Genomic DNA, 24,206 nt, shown 5'->3' on the forward strand with positions numbered 1-24,206 from the left:
GCTGTTAGTGAGGAGGAGACAAGGCATATATGTACAGGAAGAAGAGTCTGGAGAGGGATGAGGTCTGGGGCAGCGGGACAGGAAGAGCAGATCAGCCACCGTGTGGCAAGCGAGAACTAGGTAAGGTGGCGGGGGAAGGTACTGGGGAGGGACAGAGATTTGGGGTAATTTGGGAAAGGCGGAGGGACGGACGGCAGGTGGGGCGCTGAGGGAGCTGCCCCCAGGGGCCTGAATGTCTGGGCGTCTGGAGAGGGGAGTTCCGGAACACTCCTGAGAGGCAGGAGAGGATCAGCTTAGGGGACAGAGTGGGGTTGCTGGTCTTCTCCTGTGATGATCCCAGCAGGGAAAGGCCGAGGATCAGAGCCGAAGGAGGGCTGCGACCCTGTCATGGAGGCCACTGCTCAGGGAAGGGAGGAAAGCCAGGAGAGGCCCGCGAGGCCGAAAGAAGGGTCAAGGGAGAGAATTCTCAGTGGGGTCAAAGGACAGGGTGTGTGTGGACCAGAGCAGACATGGTGGCCCAGAAAGTTGGGCCAAAGACGGGATTTCTGAGTAAGCCTTCGGCAGAGTCACCTTTGTGACAAGCCCTGGACGTGGCTGAGGAGATGGGTCTGAAGGAGGCATGGCTGGGGTAGAGGGCATGGGGGTGAATTGGCCTGGAAACCTGCTGGAAAGTGGAGGGGACAGGGCTGGGCAGAAAACAGAGCCCAAGCTCTTGGCGAGGGGGGGAGTGCTGGGGGTGGGGGCAGAATATGACAGCAGAACACCGGGGGAAGGAGCATCAGTGGCCTGAACCTCCAAAGGGGAGGGGTCTTAGGTGAGGGCCGGAGCAGGGGTCTGGAAGGGGCGCTGCCAGGCCACCCTCTGCCCTCGGTACCCACGGCTTCAGAGGAACCACGTGCCCAATTTCAGGCCCCACTCTCCCGGGCACAGGGGCAAGAGCGCGTGTTAGGAACACACGACAAGCGGGACCCACGCAGGACCCGCCGAGCCAAGGACCCGGAAGCCCAGCGACAGGCCTAGCTGCGAAGGCGGCGCTTCCCCAAGTTCACGTCGCCCGAGGCTGAAGGAACACACCAAGCGCAGATACAACCTTATTGTGCTGCTTTTAATTACGAAAGATGTAAAACGACGTATTATAAAACTTGGAAGCTACTTTATACAAATTCCAATCTTTAAATATTGTTTAACAAGGGACCTGGGAGTTAGGACACTGGCAGAAAGTCTGATTAGTTGCTGTGAGGGCTCCTTCGCCAAGCAACGGAACCCTCTGTGCATGACAGAGCCGACGGGAGTCAGAGCTGGAGAGGTCTTCGAATGCGCACGTGGGCCGGCACACAGGAGAAGTGAGATGGGACAAAGGACAATTTATGGTGGTTTTGACGTGATCAAAAAATGTTTCTCCTAACACCGTGTGTCCTAAAAACCACAACTGTATGGAAATGAGGGAAAAAATGGAACACAGATAGGTTTTTAGTTCTATATTGTTTAACTGCTAATAAATGAGAATAGTACAGCCATCGGTCTCTTGTAACAAGACTAAATATTGGAAGATAGTTTATTCTGATGTATGCAGCCACTTCAGATGCCGAGGGCCTCGCCTGGTTTGTTGCAGAGGCAGCGATGAGCGTAGGCTTACGCGCTGGAGGTCGGAGGGACACCCGTCCGCGGGTGTCCTTGACACTGGCTAAGCAAAGTGGGTTGTATAATGCCCAACACCTTTTCACGGGAAAAGAATGGGCTGGTGGACCTAAGGACAGATTTAATTCAGTGCTAAACCTCATCGTCGTCATTACACTCCCCCAGACAAGTCACTTTTCCTGGGAGCCTCTGCACCAGTCCCAGGGAGAATGCCCTAGGGACGGCGGGTCTGCACCACGCGGGTCCCAGGCATCACACTATACAGGCAGGACTGCTGTGCAGACAGAGGGCTGGGCCCCCAGCCCCACGGGTAAGGCACTGTGCAAAGAGTGGGTTATGCTGGTACCTAAAAAAAAAACAAAACAAAACCAAACTCCTAACAGGGGCAGCGATCCCTGATTCCCGTCTGAGAGGCCAGGTCAGATTTCCCGGGGCCTGTGGCACAGGGCAGGCAGCACGGAGCCGGCTTCTTCCGCACGCTGGGGAATGGCGTAGCATCACAGGGAAAAGGCTTGTGCTTTAACAAAGAGTCACCCCCTCCCGAGATCCTCAGTATGAAAGTTTTAACTGGGAATGGGGCTTGGAGCTCAGGCAAGGACCCTGGGTGGATTTCCTAATTCAACGGCAGAGATTTGGGGCTAACGTGAAGCGGGGGACTCGGGCCCCACAGAGGCAGCTGTGCCATCAGGGTTATTTGTAAGACTGCAGGTGACGTGATCCCTCTGGAGACAGAAATGGAAAGAGGTCTGCAGAGGTTAACAGCCCAGGATCCCATTACGGACTCCTCTCATCGTGGGGCACAGGGCGGTCTTGCTGCTGTGGGTGGGGGCGGTCCAGCAACCTTCAGCGACTCTGCCGGTGTCTCTGGAAAAGGCCGTGGCTGTCCCGGCATAAGTTCCAGCGTCTTCCAGCTTTCCTTCAGTGCTCCTCTCCTCCCCGGCCCCTCCTGCCATGCCCACATTCTGCCCCATTGCCCAGGCCCATCCCCAGAGGTGCTCTTCAAACCCACCCGTCAGGCGTGTGGCCAGGGGTTAGGTCAGAAGGCCGGCAGTGGTGGAAATCCGCTAACACTACTTTATGCTAAAGTACTAATGACAAATGATAGCTTCATGATTTAGGCCTTCCTTTTACTGCAGACTGTTTCTTCAATCTCAAAGAATGATGGTCTTTTTTGAAAGCAATTTAGAGCACAACACGGATCTGAAAGGAAAAAGATCTTTGGAGGTCGGGGCCTGGCCGGGATCCCCGGGGTCCCAGTGCCTGGGAGGCCCCAGTTTGCTCGGTGCCGTTCCGGTGGCGCTCAGAAGACAGCTTCCACCTACCTGCTGTGGTGCACACCCTCGAGGAGATCGGGGTGCCCTGTCTCACCGTGAATTTGGTCACCTAGTGTTAAAAGCATATTAAAGTGCATGCTGAACACGCACAAGTGTTCCAAAAAAAAAAGCTAAAGCCTTGAGGTTTGGCAGGGAATGGGGGTACGCGAAAGATTAGACTGCCTCGTAGTGAGGCAGATTCATTCATTCCTCCGTTCGTCTGTTCATGCATTCAATGCACAGTTATGAGCACCTACTGAGTGCTGGCACTTGTTAGGAACTAGGGGTCTGGTAACGAATAAGGCACGGTCCCTGCACTCAGGGAGCTTACAGCCTATCAGCCTAGCGGGGTTACATTCACACTCCCATGGCACAGAGAAACCCCCCCCACCCCCCACCTTGCTGCTCAGACCTCCCGCCACCCCCTCCCAGCCGACTGCAGAGGGGGAGGCCGGCACCTGTCTGGAGCTCATCTGGAAGACATCGTGTGTCTTGCCCTCCATGCTTTCCGCCCCAGCCGTCAAGAGGAAGCACTTTCCTCTTTTCGGGCTCATCCGTTACCAGGGGACTTTTGTTTGTTTTCAGTGACTGAATAAAATAGTCCTCCCTTTCCCCCCTCGTCCACAGGAAGAGGTGTCCCAAAGCAGCAGAAAGGAGATTACATACTTGGAGAAGACAAATGAGCATTCAGTTTGCGAAACTCGGGTCTGTGCTTGAAATCGTGGGAAGAATTCTTCATATTGGAATTAAGGCATCTCCGAGATCACGGCCGTCTGCCGTGCCCCGGGACCGCCCGCCACCAGCTGGCGGGTGCCCGGCCGGAAGCGCGAGGGCGGAGGCGGCCTCGTGGTGCTGTGGTACCGTTGCTCGTGGCTGAGCCAGCTCCCGGAGGCCCGTGGCCCCCAACCGCCTCCGCTCCGGGCCCGATCTTCAGTGTTGACTGACATCAGTGGTTCTGGGCACAGCACCAGGCGACTGCCGCCCCCATCACAGGGTTCTTTTCTGCTTGTACACATGGACCGACTAGAGGGCCGAGAAAAAGACGCACCGGGCACGGTGATGACCGAGTCGTTGGGAGGCTCCCGGTCAGGTCAGCCGGCCTGCAGAGCATAACCCTCGCCGCAGGCCGGTGAGGCCGTGCATGGCTCTCTGGTCTAGAATAAGCCACGGCGTAGGAGACGGGACCTCGTCGCAAAGCCAGGAGTCATGGCGTTGGCTCCTGCCGTGTCAGAGGCCCGAGATGACTCAAGCCCGGTGGGCAGGGGGGGTAGCTGGCTCCATTCCGTGCCGTCCTATTTCGGCGCCTTCAGAAAAGAATTCTGGTCCTGGTCTGTTCTGTTCACAGTCGGTCAGCCCGAAACGTCTCTTCAACAGAGGGGTCGAGCAGGCCCATGCTGGAGTCACTTAGCATGTTGAGTCCGTCCAGGCTCAGGGGTTCGATCTGGAGCTCTTCTTCCAGAGGAAATGGAGTGTCCGTGTGCAGGCTGGCCTCGGGCATGCCCGCCAGCGCACTGCTGAGGTCTTTGAACAGGCTGGTACTCGAGTCTTCTGGAGGGAGCAGCAAGGGGGAAAACAGGGCGGGTTAAGAGGCACACACAACGGAGGATATCCCCTCAGAGGCCGTCCCCGTCGTCCTCCCCACCGTGACAGTGACTGCCTGTGTCCCACCCACTCCCAGGCGTCCAGGCGGCTCTAGAATCTACGCGCTTTTCTGTCAGTTCCACGACCCTCCCATTTTTGCAGGCTTTTCTCCCTTTGAACTTCAAACTAACTAGTTCGGAAAAGGCTTGGAGCACCAGGCCCTTTCCCCACTGGCTCGCCGTCTCTGGGGCCGGGCACCTGTATTTCAAAAAGGCCACGCTGGGGGCGCCTGGGTGGCGCAGTCGGTTAAGCGTCCGACTTCAGCCAAGTCACGATCTCGCGGTCCGGGAGTTCGAGCCCCGCGTCAGGCTCGGGGCTGATGGCTCGGAGCCTGGAGCCTGTTTCCGATTCTGTGTCTCCCTCTCTCTCTGCCCCTCCCCCGTTCATGCTCTGTCTCTCTCTGTCCAAAAATAAATAAATGTTGAAAAAAAAAAAATTAAAAAAAAAAAAAAAAGGCAACGCTGTGCCGGAGACCTTAATTTTTGGCTTCATCTGATGTCGTGTATCCTATCTCACGACGGTGTGTGTGAAGGCACAACGAAACGAACACGGTAAGGAGGCTGAGGGCTGGCCCACGCTCACCTGTCAGGATGGTGTTTGGGAAATTCCCGCAGTTGGAATACAGGTTTGGTCTCAAGTGAAACGCGTCCTGTTCTCGCGGACCTTGTTCCACCAGGGGCACCTGGAAGCATCCAAGGTTACACTGTAAGGAATGACCTCTGCTTCCAAGGAGAGAATAATGCAAGGTGCTCCCAGAGCAAGACCGTCTTAGGGTCCCTTCTCTCTAGGATCCCACACAGAATATTCTTCTCAGGCAAGCAGGTGCTTGGGTGGAGGAGCGGGTCCCTGAGGCCCACAGTGTGGATGGCTCGTCCCCGTTCACACATGGCCGGGCCCACTAAGCCATTAGGAGACATCAACAGTCATGGTCTCTGCCGCAGCTCTGGTCTCACACCTTCTCCCCCCAGCCACAGCAAGGCCTTTGGACACACCGTCCGTGGGAGCCCTCCAAAGGTTCCAGGTGTCACCAAGGAAGTGATGTGACCAATGGACTCTTTCCCCCTTTGGTTTCTAGAAAAATGAGGAGGTGATATCCTTTCCTTCTCAGGTGAAGGAACCCTAGGCAGGGCCCTCTCCATGAGAAAGCCTCAGTGACGATTGGTCAGAACTGGACACTGTCTCTGGTGCCTTTCCAGAAGTGCATATTCCAAACTATTTTTTAAAAATCTTTCAAAAGTATGCATTCCTATCATTTTTCAGGGAGACTCTCTGACTCATAAACTAAACCGGCTTCTTCAGAAAATGAGAAGGCAGGGACTACTGGTTTATGCCATGAGTCTTTACCATGGCCCACTCGGGAAACATCTGTTATTTATTTATTTTACTGTTGTAATTGTTATTAAGACCCGTAGGGGCGCCTGGATGGCTCTGCCAGTGAAGCATCCGACTCCAGGTTTGCGCTCAGATCATGATCTCATGGTTTGTTGGGATGGAGCCCATGTCTTTGTCTTTGCCGGGCTCTGCGCTGACAGCAGGGAGCCTGCTTGGGATTCTCTCTCTTCCTCTTTCTGCCTCTCCCCTACTCGCACGCGCTCACGTTCTCTCTCTCAAATAAAAAACATTGTAAAAATCTTAAAAAAAAAAAAAAGATCTGTAAAATGCTCAAACCCTTCTCTTCTTAACCCATCCTAAGCCCAATCCACACTTAACACTATAAAATCTAGCTATGTTTTAAGTGATCGTTAGGGAGAACCTAAAAAGCAAAACGAAGTGTTTGAATGAAAATATCTTAGGGGGGCTCCTGGGTGGCTCAGTCGGTTGAGCGTCTGACTCTTGATTTTGGCTCAGGTCACGATCTTATGGTTCATGGGATCAAACTCCACATCGGGCTCTGTGCTGACAGCATGGAGCCTGCTTGGGATTCTCTCTCTCCCTCTTTCTCTGAACCTTCCCCCACTTGCATACGCATGTATGTACCTTCCCCCCTCTCTCAAAAATAAACAGATATTTAAAAAAAAAAAAAAAAAAGAAGGGGTGCCTGGGTGGCTCAGTCAGTTAAGCATCCGACTTCGGCTCAGGTCACGATCTTGCAGTTTGTGAGTTCGAGCCCCGCGCCGGGCTCCGTGCTAACAGCTCAGAGCCTGGAGCCCGCTTCGGATTCTGTGTCTCCCCCTCTCTCTGCCCCTCCCATGCTGATGCTTTGTCTCTCTCTCAGTAATAAATAAACATTTAAAAAAAGTCCTTACAGAAAAAAAAAAGAAGAGGGGAACCTGGGTGGCTCAGTCAGTTAAGCCTCCAACTCCTGGTTTCATCTCAGGCCATGATTTCACAACTCGTGGGTTCGAGCCCCTCAGTGGACTCTGCCCTGAGAGCATGGAGCCTGCTGGGGATCCTCTGTCTCCCTCTCTTTCTCTCTGCCCCTCCCCCACTCATGCTCTCTCTCAAAAATATGTAAATAAACTTTCTTTTAAATTTAAAAAAGAAAAAAAAAAGAAAAGATCTTTTTGGTCCCACCTGAGACTTTCCTGTGTCTCAGTCTCCTCAACAGGATAGATCAGTGGACCGCGGTGGTCCCTTCTGCCATAAGCCATGCTACCAGTCTGTGCCTAGACCGTCACCAGACGTCTCCTACCCGCTTCTGCAGAGGCCGGCCACTAAACAAGGCAGCCGGCACCAGCACCTGAGGGCTAGGGGAGATTCCAGGTCCCCTCGGCCACTGAACACACCCGAACCCAGGGCAGCGGAGCACCTAATCCAGGATGCCAGAGACTCCCCAGGGAAATGGCCGAGCTAGCTCAGTCTACACCCTGAACAGGCTCGACAGTGCGGTTCCTGGTCGAAGGAAGAGGCACACCTGGGTGATCGCTCACCTGTTGAGGAAAGGCCGGGCCTGGCCTCATGGACTGCTGGTCAAAGCTCACATCCGGGAAGAAGTTGGTCACAGGTGAACCCTTATTGGAATAAGGAAGGGAACGTTTAGCTTGGAACTCGGGGTAAACTAAGTGTTCCCTCCCGACCGGTGTTCAGGACCCACCTGGGCGGAGAGGAGCTGGAAGCCAGAAGGAGGCAGGGATGAGGCCACCTGCGGCTGCTGAGCGGGGGGCTCCTGGGCATGGGGCTGCTGCAGGAGGGGCTGGGGGAGATCCTGGGGGGTAGGGTAAGGGGGCGGCGGGGACACCTGGGTTTGAGCGTCTGTGGGCAGGAAGGAGAGCGGGCTTCGATCCGAGGACACCATCTGTAAAACAAAGCCACTAATTAGCTTTGGTTGGCGGTTCTAGCGGTAAATCCTTTCAGATTAGGAGCCGTCAAAGCGAGAGAAAAGCCCAACTTCTTCTTCCCCTGGGCCCTCTGTGCTAGGCTCCCACTTCTGCTCCTTCAAAGTGACCTTAAGTCTCACTTCCCCACAAAACAGTTCCCATTCAATGACAATTTCTCGTGTCTTAAAAAAAAAAAAAAAAAAAAAAAGACAAAACAGAACCAAACACCTGCTAACTTAACCAGCATTCTCAGTGAAAATCATGTTTGTTTTTTTTAAAGCCATAACTTCTGGTTTAAGTTGGGAAAAAAAAAAATAACTTATCTCTGCTGCCTCCCCAAACTCTACTAAAAACACTAGAACAACACTGAACAACAGGAAACAGTAATGAATTAACACTTTAAAAAGAAGTAACACCAGAATAATAAACAACACAGGGACGAAGAAAACGGGAGGGAAGAAAGTGGCAGCAAAATTTGGAGAACGAAAAGCGGATGGACGCACAGGCACCGGCTTAGCAGAGCTGAGAAAGACCGGAGGCAGCGGGGACCAACCAAGAGGCAGCCGGATTTCCATCACAGGGTCCCTGTGGCAGGCTGGGGGACAACAGGAAGCAGGGGTGAAGATCCAGAAGGATCCCCTCAGTTTGTGCAAGGCAAGGGTGGGCTTAGCCCTGGCCTGTGGGGAGACTGGGTGGGGGGGGGGGGACGGTGGACAGCGCTCTGGAGAGAACCCGGCTGAGGGACCGCAAGGCACAGCAGAGCCCAGGAGGTGAGGCGCTCTACTGAAAACACAGGGTTCAAGAGAGCTCACTACTGCATCTTGAGGCTTCCCCCTTTCTTCCCCAGCTTGGGTCTCGGAAGACGGGATGCTGGGCGTATGCCAGCGTCCTCTGGGGATCTGGCCAGCCCGAGAGAACATCGTGACACTTACACGACACCAGGGATCCCCCACGTAAATGGCCAAGCTAGATCAGTCTACAGCGAAGACCACACTCACCAAGCCCACCCATCTACACAGGGCTTCCAATCAGTATTTCTGTGTCCTGTTCTTAAAGAGGAGCAGAGGGGCGCCTGGCTGGCTCAGTCGGTTAAGTGTCCGACTTCAGCCCAGGTCACGATCTCATAGTCTGTGAGTTCCAGCCCCACGTCAGACCCTATGCTGACAGCGCAGGGCCTGTTTTGGATTCTCTCTCTCCCTTTCTCTCTCTGCCCCTCCTCTGCTCTCTCTCTCTCAAAAATAAATATTAAAAAAAAAAAAAAAAAGGATGAGCAGAGGGCCAAGGACCACAAGACTGTGAGGAAACCATCTGAATGGAAATCAGAGACTAAGGCAGACATACAAAGGAAAGAAACTTGGAGAAATCTGTGCCGCAAGAAGTAGTCATGAAAAACAAAATTACCGTTACACTGTTTAGGCTATAAAAAAAAACCCTCATCTATTAAGCACGCGTAACAAAGTATTTGTGATAGGTATCTCTGCATACATTTTTTTCAAAGTAGGGATGTGGCTGAAACAGAATTGCACAAACACTGATGATTGTTGAGGCTGGATGACGAGTATAGAAAGATTCAGGACACTATATTCTCTACTTTTAGGCAACTTGGAGGATTTCTATTACAAAAAAAATAAAAGAAACTGGAACAAAAATTACCACTGAAAACCTCGGAGGGGTGAAAAACTGCTATTGCGTCCACGGGAGGAGTATGATGCTGTAAAGAGGAACATTCGGAGAACAAACAAGAATTCTTGGCAATTTCAAAGTACAAGAGCAGGGACTCCTGGGGGGCTCAGTCGGTTAAGCGTCTGGCTCCTGATTTCGGCTCAGGTCATGATCTCACAGCTCGTGAGTTGGAGCCCCATGACGGGCTCCGCACTGACAGTGCAGAGCCCTCCTTGGACTTTTTTCTCCCTCCCTCTCCCTTAAAATAAATAAATAAACTTAAAGTAAAATAAGATAATAAAAGTACGAGAGCAGAGATGAAAACTTGGCACAATAGCAGGCAGATAAAGCTGAGCAGTTCTCCCAGAGAGCAGGGTGAAAAGAGGAGGAGAGAGAAAAATAGGGGCATGAGAGGGAAAGGATGGGAGGCTCAACATTCACACAACAGGAGTTCTAGAAAGAGAGAACAGGGCAATCAAAGGGAGGAAATCATCCAAGAAATAATTAAGGAGGATTTCCCAGAAATGAAGGATGATAAGAGTTTCCAGGCTGAGGAAACCCACCAAACATCCAGATTCGTGTCAAGCCACATGATTGTCAAGTTTCAGAACCCTGGGGGACAAAAAGAAAATCCTACAAGCCCCCGGCGGGAAAAAAAGGAGATTTCGTTTGAAGTGTTAAGACTCAGGATAGCACTGGATTTCTCACTTGCAACTCTAGAAACCAAAAGGCAATGAATTAGTATCTTCAAAATGTTAAGAGAAAATTATTTCAGATTTCAATTCTATATCTAACCAATTATGTGTTCAATGATGGGTATTCTACCTGTCATGTTTAAGGGCATATTTAAGTCATGCCATCACCACATGTGCTCCTTCTTGGGGAGCTACTGGAGGGCTTGTGTTTCAAAGTACTGAGAGGAGATCTAGCCAGGCCCCAAGAGCCGGGATGGGATAAATAATACGTACACAGAAAACCAGACTAACAAAAAAGTAAGACATTTATTAACTCCCGGGTGAAGAAAAAAATGTTCATTTTGTTCTTTTTTTTTTTTTTTTTTTTAGTGTTTATTTATTTTTGAGACACAGAGAGACAGAGCATGAGCATGGGAGGGGCAGAGAAAGAGGGAGACACAGAACCCGAAGCAGACTCCAGGCTCTGAGCTGTCAGCACAGAGCCCGGCTCGAGGCTCAAACTCACAGACCGTGAGATCATGACATGAGCCCAAGTCGGACGCTTAACCGACTGAGCCACCCAGGCGCCCCTTGACTGCTCTATTATAACTGTGAAAGCACTAAACCCCGAATATTGCTCTCATCAAAATTGCAATACAGCACAGGGTGTGAGGAGGGTGGGTAGGAAATACGTGTGTGGGTGCGTGGGGTTTGGGGAGAGAGCTATATCCTAATCCTCCGTGGGAGAATGTCATCAGATAGAACCTAACACGAGAAGTCCAGAACGAAACAAGCATGAAATAACATGGTTATACCAAAGACATCAGCTAAAAAGGTTGGAAGGAGGGGCGCCTGGGTGGCTCAGTCGGTTAAGCATCCGACTTGGGCTCAGGTCATGATCTCACGGTTTGTGGGTTCGTGGGTTCGAGCCCCGTGTCGGGCTCTGTGCTGACAGCTCGGAGCCTGGCGCCTGCTTGGGATTCTGTGTCTCCTTCTCTCTCTGCCCCTCCCCTGCTCACGCTCTGTCTCTGTCTCTCAATAATAAATAAACGTGAAAAAAAAGTTACAGTGGTTGGAAGGAACCATCTCTAGGGAGTAAGAAACGTGGTCAGTCAGGGAGGGGAAGACAACTGTTATTTCCCAACTAGCCCTTTAGAACTATCTGACTTTTTAAACCATGTGCATGGATAACACTAATTTTTAAAAAATCAAAATATTAAGCACACCACAAAGGAAAACATCCAAAACAGGAGGCTCTCTCCTCTACAGTCTCCTTAAAATGTAGTTAAGGGAGTAAGAGTGTTATTTTTTATATCCTATAAAATGATCTTGAAAATTAAAGGCAATCCAATAACATAAACAGAACCATTAAAAAAACAATTATGAAATACCCTCTCTCCCTCTCCCCAAAGGGATGACTCACGTAAGACTGAGTAGTAACTGGTTCTGTTAACCCCTCCTTGCTCAACATGACTCATTTATGGTGAGGTGGGCAGTAAATGATGTCACAATGTATCCAGGGAGTGAGCCATAGGTTGAAAATATAGTCATTGGTGATTATGGTAAGAACTGCCCTGAGAGCTTAGAATAAAAACAAAGTAAAATAAATAAATAAATACATACATACATACATACATACATACATACATACATACATACAAACAAAGTCAACAAGTCAAGATATGACATTTTGGCATCTAAACTCTCGTAACAGGCTTGTGACTTCAAAATGTGCCTCTTTCTAAACTTTTTTTAACATTTATTCATTTTTGAGAGACAGAGTGTGAGTGGGGGAGGGGCAGAGAGAGGGAGACACAGAATCCGAAGCAGGGTCCAGGCTCCGAGCTGTCCACACAGAGCCCAATACGGGGCTTGAAATCACGAACAGTGAGATCGTGACCTGAGCTGGAGTCGGACACCCGACTGACTGAGCCACCCAGGCGCCCCTAGATGTGCCTCCTTCTAGACAGATTTATTTGGGGCCTTTTACAGAGATCTCATCTTTACTATATACCTGTTACTTCATGAACAATAAAAGTACTAATTCTCCAATCTGTAGGTATAATTAGGGAAGAGGTCTGATCCAGTATCAAAGCTCCAGGAAGGTATTAAATGTCTTCTTTGGCTTTCCCCTGTGGCTTAAAATACCTACAGCATCAGTTACTGGTCATTTTTCATACCAATTTTAAAACCCCAACCTGGGAGAGCCTGGGTGGCTCAGTTGGTTAAGCATCCAGCTTCAGCTGCTCAGGTCATGATCTCACGGTTTGTGAGTTCGAGCCCCATGTCGGGCTCTGTGCTGACAGCTCAGAGCCTGGAGCCTGCTTCAGATTCTGTGTCTCCCTCTCTCTCTGCCCCTCCCCTGCTCGTGTTCGGTCTTTCTCAAAAAAAAAAAAAAAAAAAAAAAAAGAATAAATGTTAAAAAAAAATTAAAAACAAAACAAAAGAAAAGACACTCAGATCTGTGGAACAGAATAGAGACCCCAGAAATGGACCCACAAACGTATGGCCAACTAATCTTTGACAAAGCAGGAAAGAATATCCAACGGAATAAAGACAGTCTCTTCAGCAAGTGGTGCTGGGAAAACCGGACAGCGATATGAAGAAAACTGAACCTGGACCACTTTCTTACACCAGACACAAAATAAACTCAAAATGGATGAAAAACCTAAACGTAAGACGGGAAGCCATCAAAATCCTCAAGGAGAAAGCAGGCAAAAACCTCTTTGATCTTGGCCGCAGCAACTTCTTACTCAACACGTCTCCGGAGGCCAGGGAAACAAAAGCAAAAATGAACTACTGGGACCTCATCAAAATAAAAAGCTTCTGCACAGCGAAGGAAACAATCAGCAAAACTAAAAGGCAACCGACGGAATGGGAGAAGATATTTGCAAATGACATATCAGATAAAGGGTTAGTATCCAAAATCTACAAAGAACTTATCAAACTCAACACCCAAAAAACAAATAATCCGGTGAAGAAATGGGCAAAAGACAAGAATAGACACTTCTCCAAAGAAGACATCCAGATGGCCAACCGACACATGAAAAAATGCTCCGCATGACTCATCATCAGGGAAATACAAATCAAAACCACAATGAGATACCACCTCACACCTGTCAGAATGGCTAACATGAACAACTCAGGCAACAACAGATGTTGGCGAGGATGTGGAGAAAGAGGATCTCTTTTGCATTGTTGGTGGGAATGCAAGCTGGTGCAGCCACTCTGGAAAACAGTATGGAGGTTCCGCAAAAAATTAAAAATAGAACTACCCTACGACCCAGCAATTGCACTGCTAGGCATTTATCCAAGGGATACAGGTGTGCTGTTTCAAAGGGGTACAGACACCCCAATGTTTATAGCAGCACTATCAACAATAGCCAAAGTATGGAAAGAGCACAAATGTCCATCAATAGATGAATGGATAAAGAAGATGTGGTGTGTGTATGTATATATATACATATATATGTATGGATGGAACTGGAGGGTATTACGCTAAGTGAAATTAGAGAAAGACAAATATCATAGGACTTCACCCATACGAGGACTTTAAGAGACAAGACAGATGAACATAAGGGAGGGGAAACAAAAATAATATAAAAACAGGGAGGGGGACAAAACAGAAGAGACTCATAAATACGGAGAACAAACAGAGCATTACTGGAGGGGTTGTGGGAGGGGGGATGGGCTAAATGGTTAAGGGGCACAAAGGAATCTACTCTTGAAATCATTGTTGCACTACATGCTAACTTGGATGTAAATTTTAAAAATAATAATAAAATAAAATAAAGAGAGAGAGAGAGAAAGAAAGGAAAAGAAAAAAAAAAAAGAAAAAAAAAGAAAAAACGAAACAAAACAAAAAAACCCCAACCTGGTCTCCCCTACCCATCCTAGACACATCTACATTGGGTTCTCTACGCCCAAACCCCAGCTCTCTCCCCAAACCCCAGCTTTTGTGACTTAGTGCCTGCAATCTGTGCGTTTGGAAACCGTGATCCTCACAACAAATGTGCCATTAGGGAGTGATTAGCGCTGAGCTATTCCCACTCTGCTCTCTCCCGCACGTGCAAGAGGGCCGACTGCATTTGAGACCTGGGGGTCTACACCCAGGAGGGTGGGCCGACTCCAGGCCCTGCGTGCCTCAGTGTTCGGGGCCAAGAGTCTGTTCTCACCTGGGCGGCGGGATAGGGGTTCAGCGGGCTGGTGGCCGACAGCTGTCTGCTGAAACCCTGATGCGCTTCGGGGCCGGGGGACAGCGTGAGGGGGCTGACCGGGGGCTGCCGCCGCCGAGAGGGGCCGCTCAGGGCCGTGGTGGAGAGAGACGGGTTGCTGAGGGAAAAGAGCCGGAGGGAAGGGTGAAGGGCAGAGGCGCTGGGCGCGGGTGTCTGTGGGTGGCTGTTCGGGGAGGACGAAAGTGCAGTCTTGCTGAGCGTGGCCTGGATGGAGGGGTTGCTCCGAGAGCTCTGGAGGCCTACGGGACAACAGAGTCACACGTCACTTGCCACAATCTTTCGTGTCCCTGAGGTGAAAGAAAGCTTCACTTCCTACTCTCCGTATTCGATGCCGGTTCTGCCCATGGGGAGCTCCTGGCGGCTCCCCTAAGCGCACTGGTGGCCGACGTGCCCGTGGTGGGGAAAGGATGCACTCGGACTGAGAGCTGGTGGCCGCAGGGTGACAGTGAGTCGTACTCCCGGGGAAGCGTGGAAACGGCCGCTGGGCGGGCTGGACAGAGGCCAGGGGTGTGTGTGCTCAGCCACAACCAGGCCAAAAGACCCCAGGTCTGCGCACACATTCTGGTTAGAGCCCCCGAACGCGCTGTCCCAGGCACCTGCCCGGATTCTGCGCTGCCTTCCGAGAGCATCCCTTCACTGAGAGTCATGGCTCTGGGGCGCTGCCTTGGCGGGGACCCTGTCAATACCCTGGACACCCCAGAGGATCACAGGAAGGGACCCCCTCCCATGTCTCCTGCTTTCTCTTTGCTTTTCCGGCTCCCCGGAAATCTTTAAGGGCAGTCTATTCCAATTCAAGGAAAATGAAGTTTTCGCCGGTTCTTCGTGTCATTTGGGGGGAAGGGTAGTGAATTTTAGCACGAGCAAGAGAGTTTGGGAAAAGGCATTTCCACGGCACAGGCTTCTGGGCCATAAGTTCTATGAGGCCAGGACCGTGTCCTGCGTCCTGCCAGGCCTGGCACAGAGTTTTCTTGCTCCGTGACTTAACAATGCCACCACGCATCTCAAATGGGAATGCCGTGTTTCAAGGTTCAGTCCATCATTCTGGTATTGGCAGGTGGGGTGAGCAGAACTGTGTGTTCTTTTATGTTCATAAAAAAAAAAAATCGGTGTTAAATGAAAGTTACTATAATTTAGCAATGACAAAGCATTCTTTGCTGGAAAATGCTTTTTTTTTTTTTTTTTAATAGAGGCACCTGGGTGGCTCAGTTGGTTAAGTGTCTGACTCTTGGTTTCAGCTCAGGTCATGATCTCATGGCTCGTGAGTTCGAGCTCTGTATCTGGGCTCTGCACTGACAGCTTGGAGCCTGCTTGGGATTCTCTCTCTCTCCCTCTCTCTGGCCCTCCCCCATGCTCTCTCTGAAAATAAATAAACTTTAAAAAAAATAGGGAAGGGGCGCCTGGGTGGTTCAGTCGGTTGGGCGTCTGACTTTGGCTCAAGTCATGGTCTCGCAGTCTGTGAGTTCAAGCCCTACGTTGGGCTCTGTGCTGACAGCTTAGAGCCCGGAGCCTGCTTCGGATTCTGTCTCCCTCTCTCTCTGCCTCTCCCCTGCTCACACTCTGTCTCTCTCTCTCTCTCAAGAATAAAATAAAAACATAGAAAAAAAATTTTAAATAGGGAAGACGTCTCTGATAAACCCTACGTAGCTGTTGCACAGTGCAAGTCTCCATGGAAAGACCCGAGATCCAGCTGGCTCAAGAATCAGGGCTAAAGATGTGAACTAAGGTTAAAAAACAAATCCACTCATTCAGAGGGAAAGCTCAAAGATGTTTCAAAAAACGCGTACAGCCTTGTATACATGCATTTTAAGGAGTACCTAGAAATTATATAAATACTTGATATCGGGTCTGACAATGTTCTGGACAAAATAATACTTTTTTGAGGAAAACAGAGGATGGTGGTGAACACAGGACTTGCAGCTGAAGCAGAGTGCCAAGGGCTGCCCCGGCTGCCCCAAGACCCCACAGAGCTAAGTGCTGATGCTGCTTTGTTTAGGTGACCTTGGATGCCCTTGTACCTCCAGAATCCAGCAAGCACACGAAAGTAGACTAGCAGGATAATGAAATGATCTTAGTAAGTAAATAAAGGTAATCTCTGAAATCAACTCTAAAATTCTGTGGTACAGTGGCTGCACTGCTACGAGCATTAGAAAAGCTTCCAGCTGCCCAAGCTAAAGGGGACTTCTCTCCTGTGAGCGGTGAATTCTGACCTGCGTGAACCAGCAGGCCCTTTCCCACTGGTGGACCGTCACTGGGGAGCCCTTCCAGAGGGAACGGTCCACACCACAGTCACTGGGGAGCCCTTCCAGAGGGTGAACGGTCCACACCACAGTTCTTGGGAACCCTTACAGCGGGAGGGGTGGACCGCACCACTGGGAGTACGGGGTCAATACCTGCCTCAGGCATGGACAAGAGCGTCTGTGGAGGTTCAAGTAAATTCAGTCGTGTTCCAACATAGGATCTGAGCTGCGGGCCCTCAAACTTGTACAGTAAACCAAGTCTCATCATGGCAATGTTTTTTTTTATCCTTTTTTTTAAAAATTTATTTATTTATTTTGGGAGAGACAGACAGAAAGCAGGAGAGGGGCACAGAGAGAGGGGGACAGAGGATCTGAAGCGGGCTCTGCGCTGACAGCAGACAGCCCGACGTGGGGCTTGAACTCACGAACTGTGAGATCAGGACCTGAGCCGGAGTCAGAGGCTCAATCGACTGATTGAGCCTGGGTGGAGAGTCCGACTTTGGCTCAGCGTCCATCCACCTGGGTGGAGTGTCCGACTTTGGCTCAGGTCATGATCTCACGGTTCACGAGTTCAAGCCCCGTGTGGGGCTCTCTGTTGTCACCAGAGGCCACTTGAGTTCTCTGTTCCCCACTCTCTCTGCCCCTTTCCAGCTCACGCTCTCACTCTCAAAAATAAACATTAAAATAATAATAATAATAATAAAAATAAAATTCAAAGTATTCTCTTTTGAAATCCCATGGGAAATTAGAGGGATCTAGAGAGCGAGCCGTAATTATAAACCACCAGCATACGTTGATTAAGAGCCACAGACATTGTTCAGTGAACACAGAAATGAAAGGACTTGTTTTCCTGGACTCTCCCATCCTACTCTCCCAGTCCCAGGACACCCGGGCTGGTGAGGACGATAGAGGACAAGGTTTAGTCCAGTGTGCTAGAGCCCATCCGACCCGGCAGAAACAGACCACCAAAGGGAAACGTTGGCAGGGGTCAAGAGCTACCAGAACCGATATGTAACTATCTCTAAGTCGGATGCAGTCATTCTCATTGAACGACTAATAGGCCGCCTGGCTGGGGGCCACCTGTGATTCAGCCACTTGGGCACCTACACGGGTGCGGCCCTTAGTGAGTGGACGGCACTTACCGGAAGAGCTTCTTATGCCCAGGTGAGTCATGGCGGCTGGCAGGTTGCCCACACTGTTCCCCACACTCATACTACCAAAGATGTGGTCACTGGTGTCCAGTGAGGCCGGCAGGGGCGCAGAATAGTGGAGGTTGGTTAGGTCTGGCAGCGACCCCCCGGTATTCAGGGTCCCCAGGAAAGGGGAGAGGCCTATGTTTTGGCCGTTGTGTGGAAAAGCACTGGGGAAAAAAAATAAAAAGAGAGAGGAAGAGAAACAGAGAGAGAGAGAGAGAGATTACTTTCTAAAGTGCATTTGGCTGCTGGGGAACAGAACATGCTTGTTGAATAAAGGCAGCAGGTATCAAACACCCAAGGCCCGGCGTCGTGGGCTTTCACTCTCCCTTGTTCTGAGAACTTGCATCCTTGGCTTAACCTCTCTGAAGGGCAACCGCCTTACCTATTAACTCAGACTAAGGACATCACCTATGCCCACTTTACAGAAATATCTTCCGAGAGCAGATCGGACTGTGGGTGCAAAAGTTCTTTGAAAATTATAAAGCCCCATACAAAATGTGAGGCACTGCTTTATATTTATGGAGTTCTTTTTGCTAGATTTTAGAAGTATCTTTCCCACCAAAAAAAAAAAAAAAAAAGACAAGAAAACAAACAAACGAAAAGAACGTCGGCATCAAACAGGTACCTTCTAAGATATATTTTTTCAGTTAGAATCTTCGTAAGTTTTGAAGTGAGAAAGACATGCTGGCATTCGCCTGCTGGTAACGTGCCGGGGGTGGGGGGGGAGGCGGGGGGGCACCGCGTGCCAGGCGCTGGGCTGAGGGCGGGCCATGTGAGGACGAGCCGAGCCAGCGGATTCGCCGTCAGGCTCACCCCTGACGTCTGCAGGCCTGGAGCCAGAGCTCAGATGGAGGCCCACAGACCGTGCGTCTAAACTTCTAAAAGTTATGAATCAAGTGAATGAACTCTTACACTGTCCCGGAAAACGACACCTTCTTGATAGTCTGGAAAGCCAGATCCAAGCTGAGAATCGCCCGGTTCCTTGAAGTTCCACACGGGGACACACGGGGGGTGTCGTCCTCCGTCCACCGCAGCCCGCTCCTCACCGCGGGCCACCCGTGGGGCTATCCCAGCCTGCAGGCCAAGCCCCGGCCACACTCCACATCCCCCCACCCCGCCCCTCAGGCAGGCTTGGGACGCCCTTGGGACGCCAGACTCCAGGGGGGTGGGGCCTCTAAAGTGTGGGGCTCCGGGAGGGGCTGCCCAGCCCAGGCCTGAGGGGCACCGCGCTTGGGGTTCACAGGCAGGCGGGAGAGACAGCCCGGCAGTAAAGCAAGCGACTACAGTGTGGAAGGAAGCGTGTGGGGCCTGGGCCGATAAGGGGTTGGGAGGACCGTTAGGGACGCGTGACACTGAGGGCACAGAAGCGGGAGCTGTCACTGTCAGGATGGGCGGGGGAAGGAAGCCTTCACCGAACACAGGGCAGGGTGCTCACGCTTCAAGGAAGCGGCGTGGCCAGGGAGTGAGAGCAGAGGCCGGGAAGGGGTGGGTAGCAGATGAGGCAGGAGGGGAGTGAAGTGAACAAGGGGTGAGAGGATGTGCTGTTCTGAAGGGTCCGGATCAGGGACTGTGAGAAGTAGGGAGGCCAGCGTAGGCTGGAGAATGCCGCCTCAGAGACGCCACCGTGGTTACAATGTGGAGGACGGCGTGAGGGAGCAGACGCTGAGGCAGGGAGAGCCTGTTAGAAGGCTCCTGTGTGGGAGCGCCTGGGGGGCTCAGTCGGTCGAGCGTCCGACTTCGGCTCAGGTCATGATCTCACGGTTCGTGAGTTCGAGCCCCGCATCGGGCTCTGTGCTTACAGTTCGGAGCCTAGAGCTTCGGATTCCGTGTCACCCTCCCTCTCTGCTCCTCCCCTGCTCGTGCTCTGTCTCTCTGTGTCTCAAAAATAAATGAAAACATTAAAAATTAAAAAAAAAAAAAAAAAGAAGAAGGCTCCTGTGTGGTCCAGGTCTGACCAGGAGGAGAGCTGTGGGGCTGAAGAGGAGGAGAACAGCTGGAGGAAGGCGCCGTTAGCCAGGAGCAGTGGAAGGCAATGTCAACACGTCACCTCCCAGGGACCTGCCACGGGCATTCGGGCCTCAAGAGACTCAGACAAAGCAGCCATATAACACAATTCTGTAGTGCAGTGACAGTCTGGTGGCATAAGGTGTGGAGGGGATGACCAGCAGGCGGGGGGGTGGGGGGACTCCCCGGGGGGCTCCTGGGCTGAGTTCGAAGGCCCAGGAATTCAGAGCATCTAGGTGGGAAAACCATTTCAGGCAGAGTTCACAGCCTGGGCAAAGCAGGGAAGCGTGAAACCACACAGTGTGCCCAAGGAATTTAGATACCGCAGGAAATACAGCAGGAAGGTCAAGTTCAGGAGAGGCGGTGGCGATAGGAGGCGGGACTGGATAGGTAGGCAGAGAGCGCACAAGGCTCAGACAGACAAGAAGCCAGTGGAAGGCTCGGTGGGGGGCAGGGGGAGACCTAATCATTCTGAGGACAGTGTGGCTAATAGACGGGGGAGGGAGGACGCACAGGGAGCAGAGCCTGGGGGCAGCAAGGTCAGTGGTGGCCGCTGCTGAGTAGTCCCAGGTGACAAAGGGAGAGCATGTGGGAATGGAGAGACATGGATGAAGTCTGGAGACACCTGCAGCAGTCCTGGAGAAGGACTCCGGATTTTCCAGCCCGGGGATGCCGGCCTAGGGACACTGGGGTGCATGAGCACACTGGGGGTAAGGGTAGGTGCTCGGGGGACGATAACAAATTCTGTCTTAGACACAGAGTCCCCACAGTGCAAGAGGATGTGTACTAGGGATGTCTCCTCAGGAACAGCGGCGGCAGAGGCCAGGCCACAGTAGGCTGAGGAATGGACAGGCCGTAAGGAAGACTCAACAGTAAATACTCTTCCAAAAGTGTGGCTAAGAATTCTGGAAATGAGAAGGAAGGAAGGAGGGAAGGAAGGAAGGAAGGAGGGAAGGAAGGAAGGAAGGAAGGAAGGATGGAAGGAAGGAAGGAAGGAAGGAAGGAAGGAAGGAAGGAAGGGAGGGAGGGAAGGAATGGAAGGAAGGAAGAGAAGGAATGGAAGGAACGGAAAGGGAACTCAGGGCTAAGGAAGGGCTTTTTCAGTGTAGCTTCCTTAGTAAGTACATTGAAATGTAGACTGAAAAACCTAGTAGAAGGGCTGGGAAGGGCCAAACACTCAGGAGAGGGAAGGGCAAGCAGGAGGGAGAGGCCTCGGAGAGCCCAGTGGGGATGAGGGCCAGGGCATGGGTAAGGTGATCACCTTGAACAGGAGGGGGCACCTACGGCTCTGATCCCACGAAAACAGAATGTGAGGGGAATCAGGCAGGAGGGGAGCTGAGCGTTCCTTCGGGGTGGCCTCCCTTTCTGGGTACAGGTAGGGGGGTTAACTGTGGAGACTTGGAAAGAAATGGGGAAGAAGGAAAGGTGTCCGATGTGACGGATGAGGAGGAAAGGTAATTTTGGTGGTAGAGAAACTGAATGGGAAACCTTGTCTTTCGGGGGGCTGGATGCAGGACACCGGTCGTAGGGTTAAAGGTCAAGGTCTAGGAAAAGGAGTGTGGGAACCCAGAGCTGATCACCCTGAGAGCAGTCGGGCTCTCGGGCTGAGAGAAGAGAGACCCATGGGGTGGGGGTGGGTGGGGAGGGACTGCAGTGGGAGGAAGGGCGGAAGGCAGGGTCCCACGGCTCGTAACAGGGATGGGGAAAATCACTGGCCAGTGTGAAGCAGGTCATTGGTGACATTCAAAACAGTTTCTCTCTGGCTGAGAGAAATACAAGCCGTAACTTTCCAAATACACTTACTCCCGGCCCGAGTTCTCTCCTGAATCTGATATGAGGCATGTGACAGTATCCCTAGTTCAAAACCCTCTGATGATTCCACTCTGACTTCAAGTCCCACGCAAGCTACGCCAGCCTCCGCATTCTCCAGGCACACACGCCTGCCTCAGGGTCTCTGGCTTGCTGTCCCCTCCGCCTGGAACACGTCCCCCTTCGGCTCCTCCCAGGTTGGGGTCACACAGCATCTCAGCCAAGAAGGGGCTTGCCGATCTGCCTTTGCCTTCTTCCTCCTGGCGCCTACCAACACATGGCATATTTATCTGCCTAACTGTCCCTGCCCGTCTGTCTCCTCTAGAGCATCGGCTCCTTGAGAAGCAGGGACTTGATGTGCTTTGTTCACTGCTCTACCCCAGCACCTACAATTAGGGGGCCAATAAATACTTGAATGACTAAGAGTCACTGAATAGAACCCCGCCTCTAACACAAGAGCAAGAAAACAACACTCTTTATCTGCGAAACGCCAGCTCTAAAGCTCTGGTGGGGGGGGAGGGGAGGCGGCCAACAATTCGCAGCCTCGTTCCGGAACGCGGGCCTTTGGAGGCTTGATCCCTCAGTTGTCTGAGGGGTGAGCCAAAACTGGTTCTTGAAGAAAATCTTAGCCCTTTCCATAAAAACCACATCGCCCCCTATCTGCGGGGACGTCCTGCGCCCCAGGTGTGCTGGTCTTCCGTCCGGGTATGCGTCCTGCCAGGCTTTTTGACTTTTTGAAGAGAAGGTCAATCCTCAGCTCAGCTCGGTGGACTGTTAAGTGCACGAGTTTAGGGTTAGCCAAAAAAGAAAAGGGGAGAAAGAAATAAAGTCCGCACTCCGGGGACTCCGTAGGGAGTTCCCTGAACGAACTGCCGTGAAAAACACATAGAAAGCTCTGTTGGGGAAATAACACGCAACGACGGCCTGAGGTCGATTAACTCCGTCCACAGACTCTGAAATGTGTGCTCGTCCTCAGGTAGATCATGCAAGGGCCCCGTTTTCACAGCACATTATTTCGAGACCCGGAAAGAGTCGCTGCTTCTCAGCTGATTTTGGTTCGAAGCGGTGGGACAGCCCTGGGGGGGCCCTGTGAGGACCCTGCCCCTCGGGCCCCCAGGGCTCCGTCGGTGTGCACCCTGTACCCCATCTCGCGGGCCAGTTCGAGGGGCGCCTGTTGACGTGGGGGCTTCGTTATCCCTCCCAGCTCCCCGCTCGTCCGCAGCCCCGATTTCCTCATGAACTTCCTGCATTAATGTTGGTACCATACCTATTTTTGAGAGCTGTCTCAAATCTTTTAGGGAGGAAAGCTGTACGCCCCTAAACGCACCAGCGAATCAGTGGTTTCAAAAACACTCTTTTCGTAGTTGCAAATTTCTCCTACGTGTTCATCTTCCGCTTAGTTTTTTAAATCGTGGTAAAATGTACCTCACGTGAAACGTATCACTCGTAATCGTGTATTTCAGTGGCACGAAGGGTGCTCGGGGACACACTCTCAATCGCCTTCTGCGCAAGGAAGCCCCCAGGCTGACGGACGCTGTCGCCCTCCCTGGCCACGGTCCCCGATGCCACGGGCCTTCGGCTTCTGCTTCTACAGCGGAGCCGGGTACTGACCAACGCTCGGCTGTTACTCTCGGGCGCATCTAGGGCGGTTTTACTTGTTACTGCAGTTACGCAACTTGATGACTTTAAACAAACGAAACGCGAGTGCCAAAGGGGGCTGCTGTTCCTAAAAAAAAAAATTCAGTGGACCTCCCATTTACACATGGTAAGTGAAGTTTCCCAGGGTTTTGTGACAAAGCAACGAGGCTCTCCTTCCGGGAGAACCTACGGTACGGTCTCGGAGCCGTGAACGGGCAGGACGTCACTTACCTGCCGCTTCCAACATCACAGGACCGAGGGCGCCCTGACAGGGACTGAATCTGGGGAGAGACAACAGTAATTGGGGCTTATGCACTGCGAAGTCAGATGCCAGCTTTTTAAAAGAGTCTTTGTCAGTGTCCTGGGGCCCCAGTCAGCGCAAGGAGAGCCAGCGCTTTGGGGAGCATCCTCGCACGGCACACGTTTCTGTTCTGACTAGACTTTTCCCGGCACGGGGGGAGGCAAAACATGAGTAAACTTTCTTCCTTTTTTTTAAAAAAAACAATTTTTTTAATGTTTATTTATTTTTGAGAGACAGAGCATGAGCGAGGGAGGGGCAGAGAGAGAGGGAGACACAGACTCTGAAGCAGGCTCCAGGCTCCGAGCTGGCAGCACAGAGCCCGAGGCGGGGCTCAAACTCACGAACCAAACCACCGTGAGATCATGACCTGAGATAAAGTCGGATGCTTAACCCACTGAGCCACCCAGGCGCCCCACAGCCAAGTTTCTTGATTTTTGACTTGTTAACTTATCTTCTAGAGGAGTATTATTTCCTTCAAAAAGGCCAATGTTGGGGCACCTGAGTGGTGCAGTTGCTTAAGCGTCCGACTTCGGCTCAGGTCATGATCTCGCGGTCTGCGGGTTCGAGCCCCGCGTCGGGCTCTGTGCTGACAGCTCAGACC

The 24,206-nt window shown here is 51.6% G+C and overlaps 1 protein-coding gene across 3 annotated transcripts in view; it reads right to left on the bottom strand.

Moving 5' to 3' along the window:
* Positions 1–24,206, bottom strand: part of CRTC3 (CREB regulated transcription coactivator 3) — a 157,619-nt gene that overhangs the window by 54,157 nt on the left and 79,256 nt on the right. For 2 of the 3 annotated variants that reach the window (XR_015252950.1, XR_015252949.1), the window contains exons 9-15: positions 23,536–23,585; positions 17,800–18,017; positions 14,361–14,659; positions 7,627–7,827; positions 7,463–7,543; positions 5,175–5,274; positions 3,618–4,499 (exon numbers count right to left, since the gene is read on the bottom strand). Coding sequence is in view for 1 of the 3 variants with exons in the window: in XM_086711627.1 (XP_086567753.1) it covers positions 4,291–4,499; positions 5,175–5,274; positions 7,463–7,543; positions 7,627–7,827; positions 14,361–14,659; positions 17,800–18,017; positions 23,536–23,585 (1,158 nt within the window). In the remaining 2 variants the exon portion in view is untranslated. Of the gene's footprint in view, positions 1–1,084; positions 4,500–5,174; positions 5,275–7,462; positions 7,544–7,626; positions 7,828–14,360; positions 14,660–17,799; positions 18,018–23,535; positions 23,586–24,206 lie in introns of those variants that run through there. The other variant, XM_086711627.1, reaches the window with a different exon arrangement.

The sequence above is a fragment of the Puma concolor genome, chromosome B3 (genome assembly GCF_028749965.1).
Source record: "Puma concolor isolate L17-30 chromosome B3, mPumCon1.1.hap2, whole genome shotgun sequence".
NCBI lineage: Eukaryota > Metazoa > Chordata > Mammalia > Carnivora > Felidae > Puma > Puma concolor.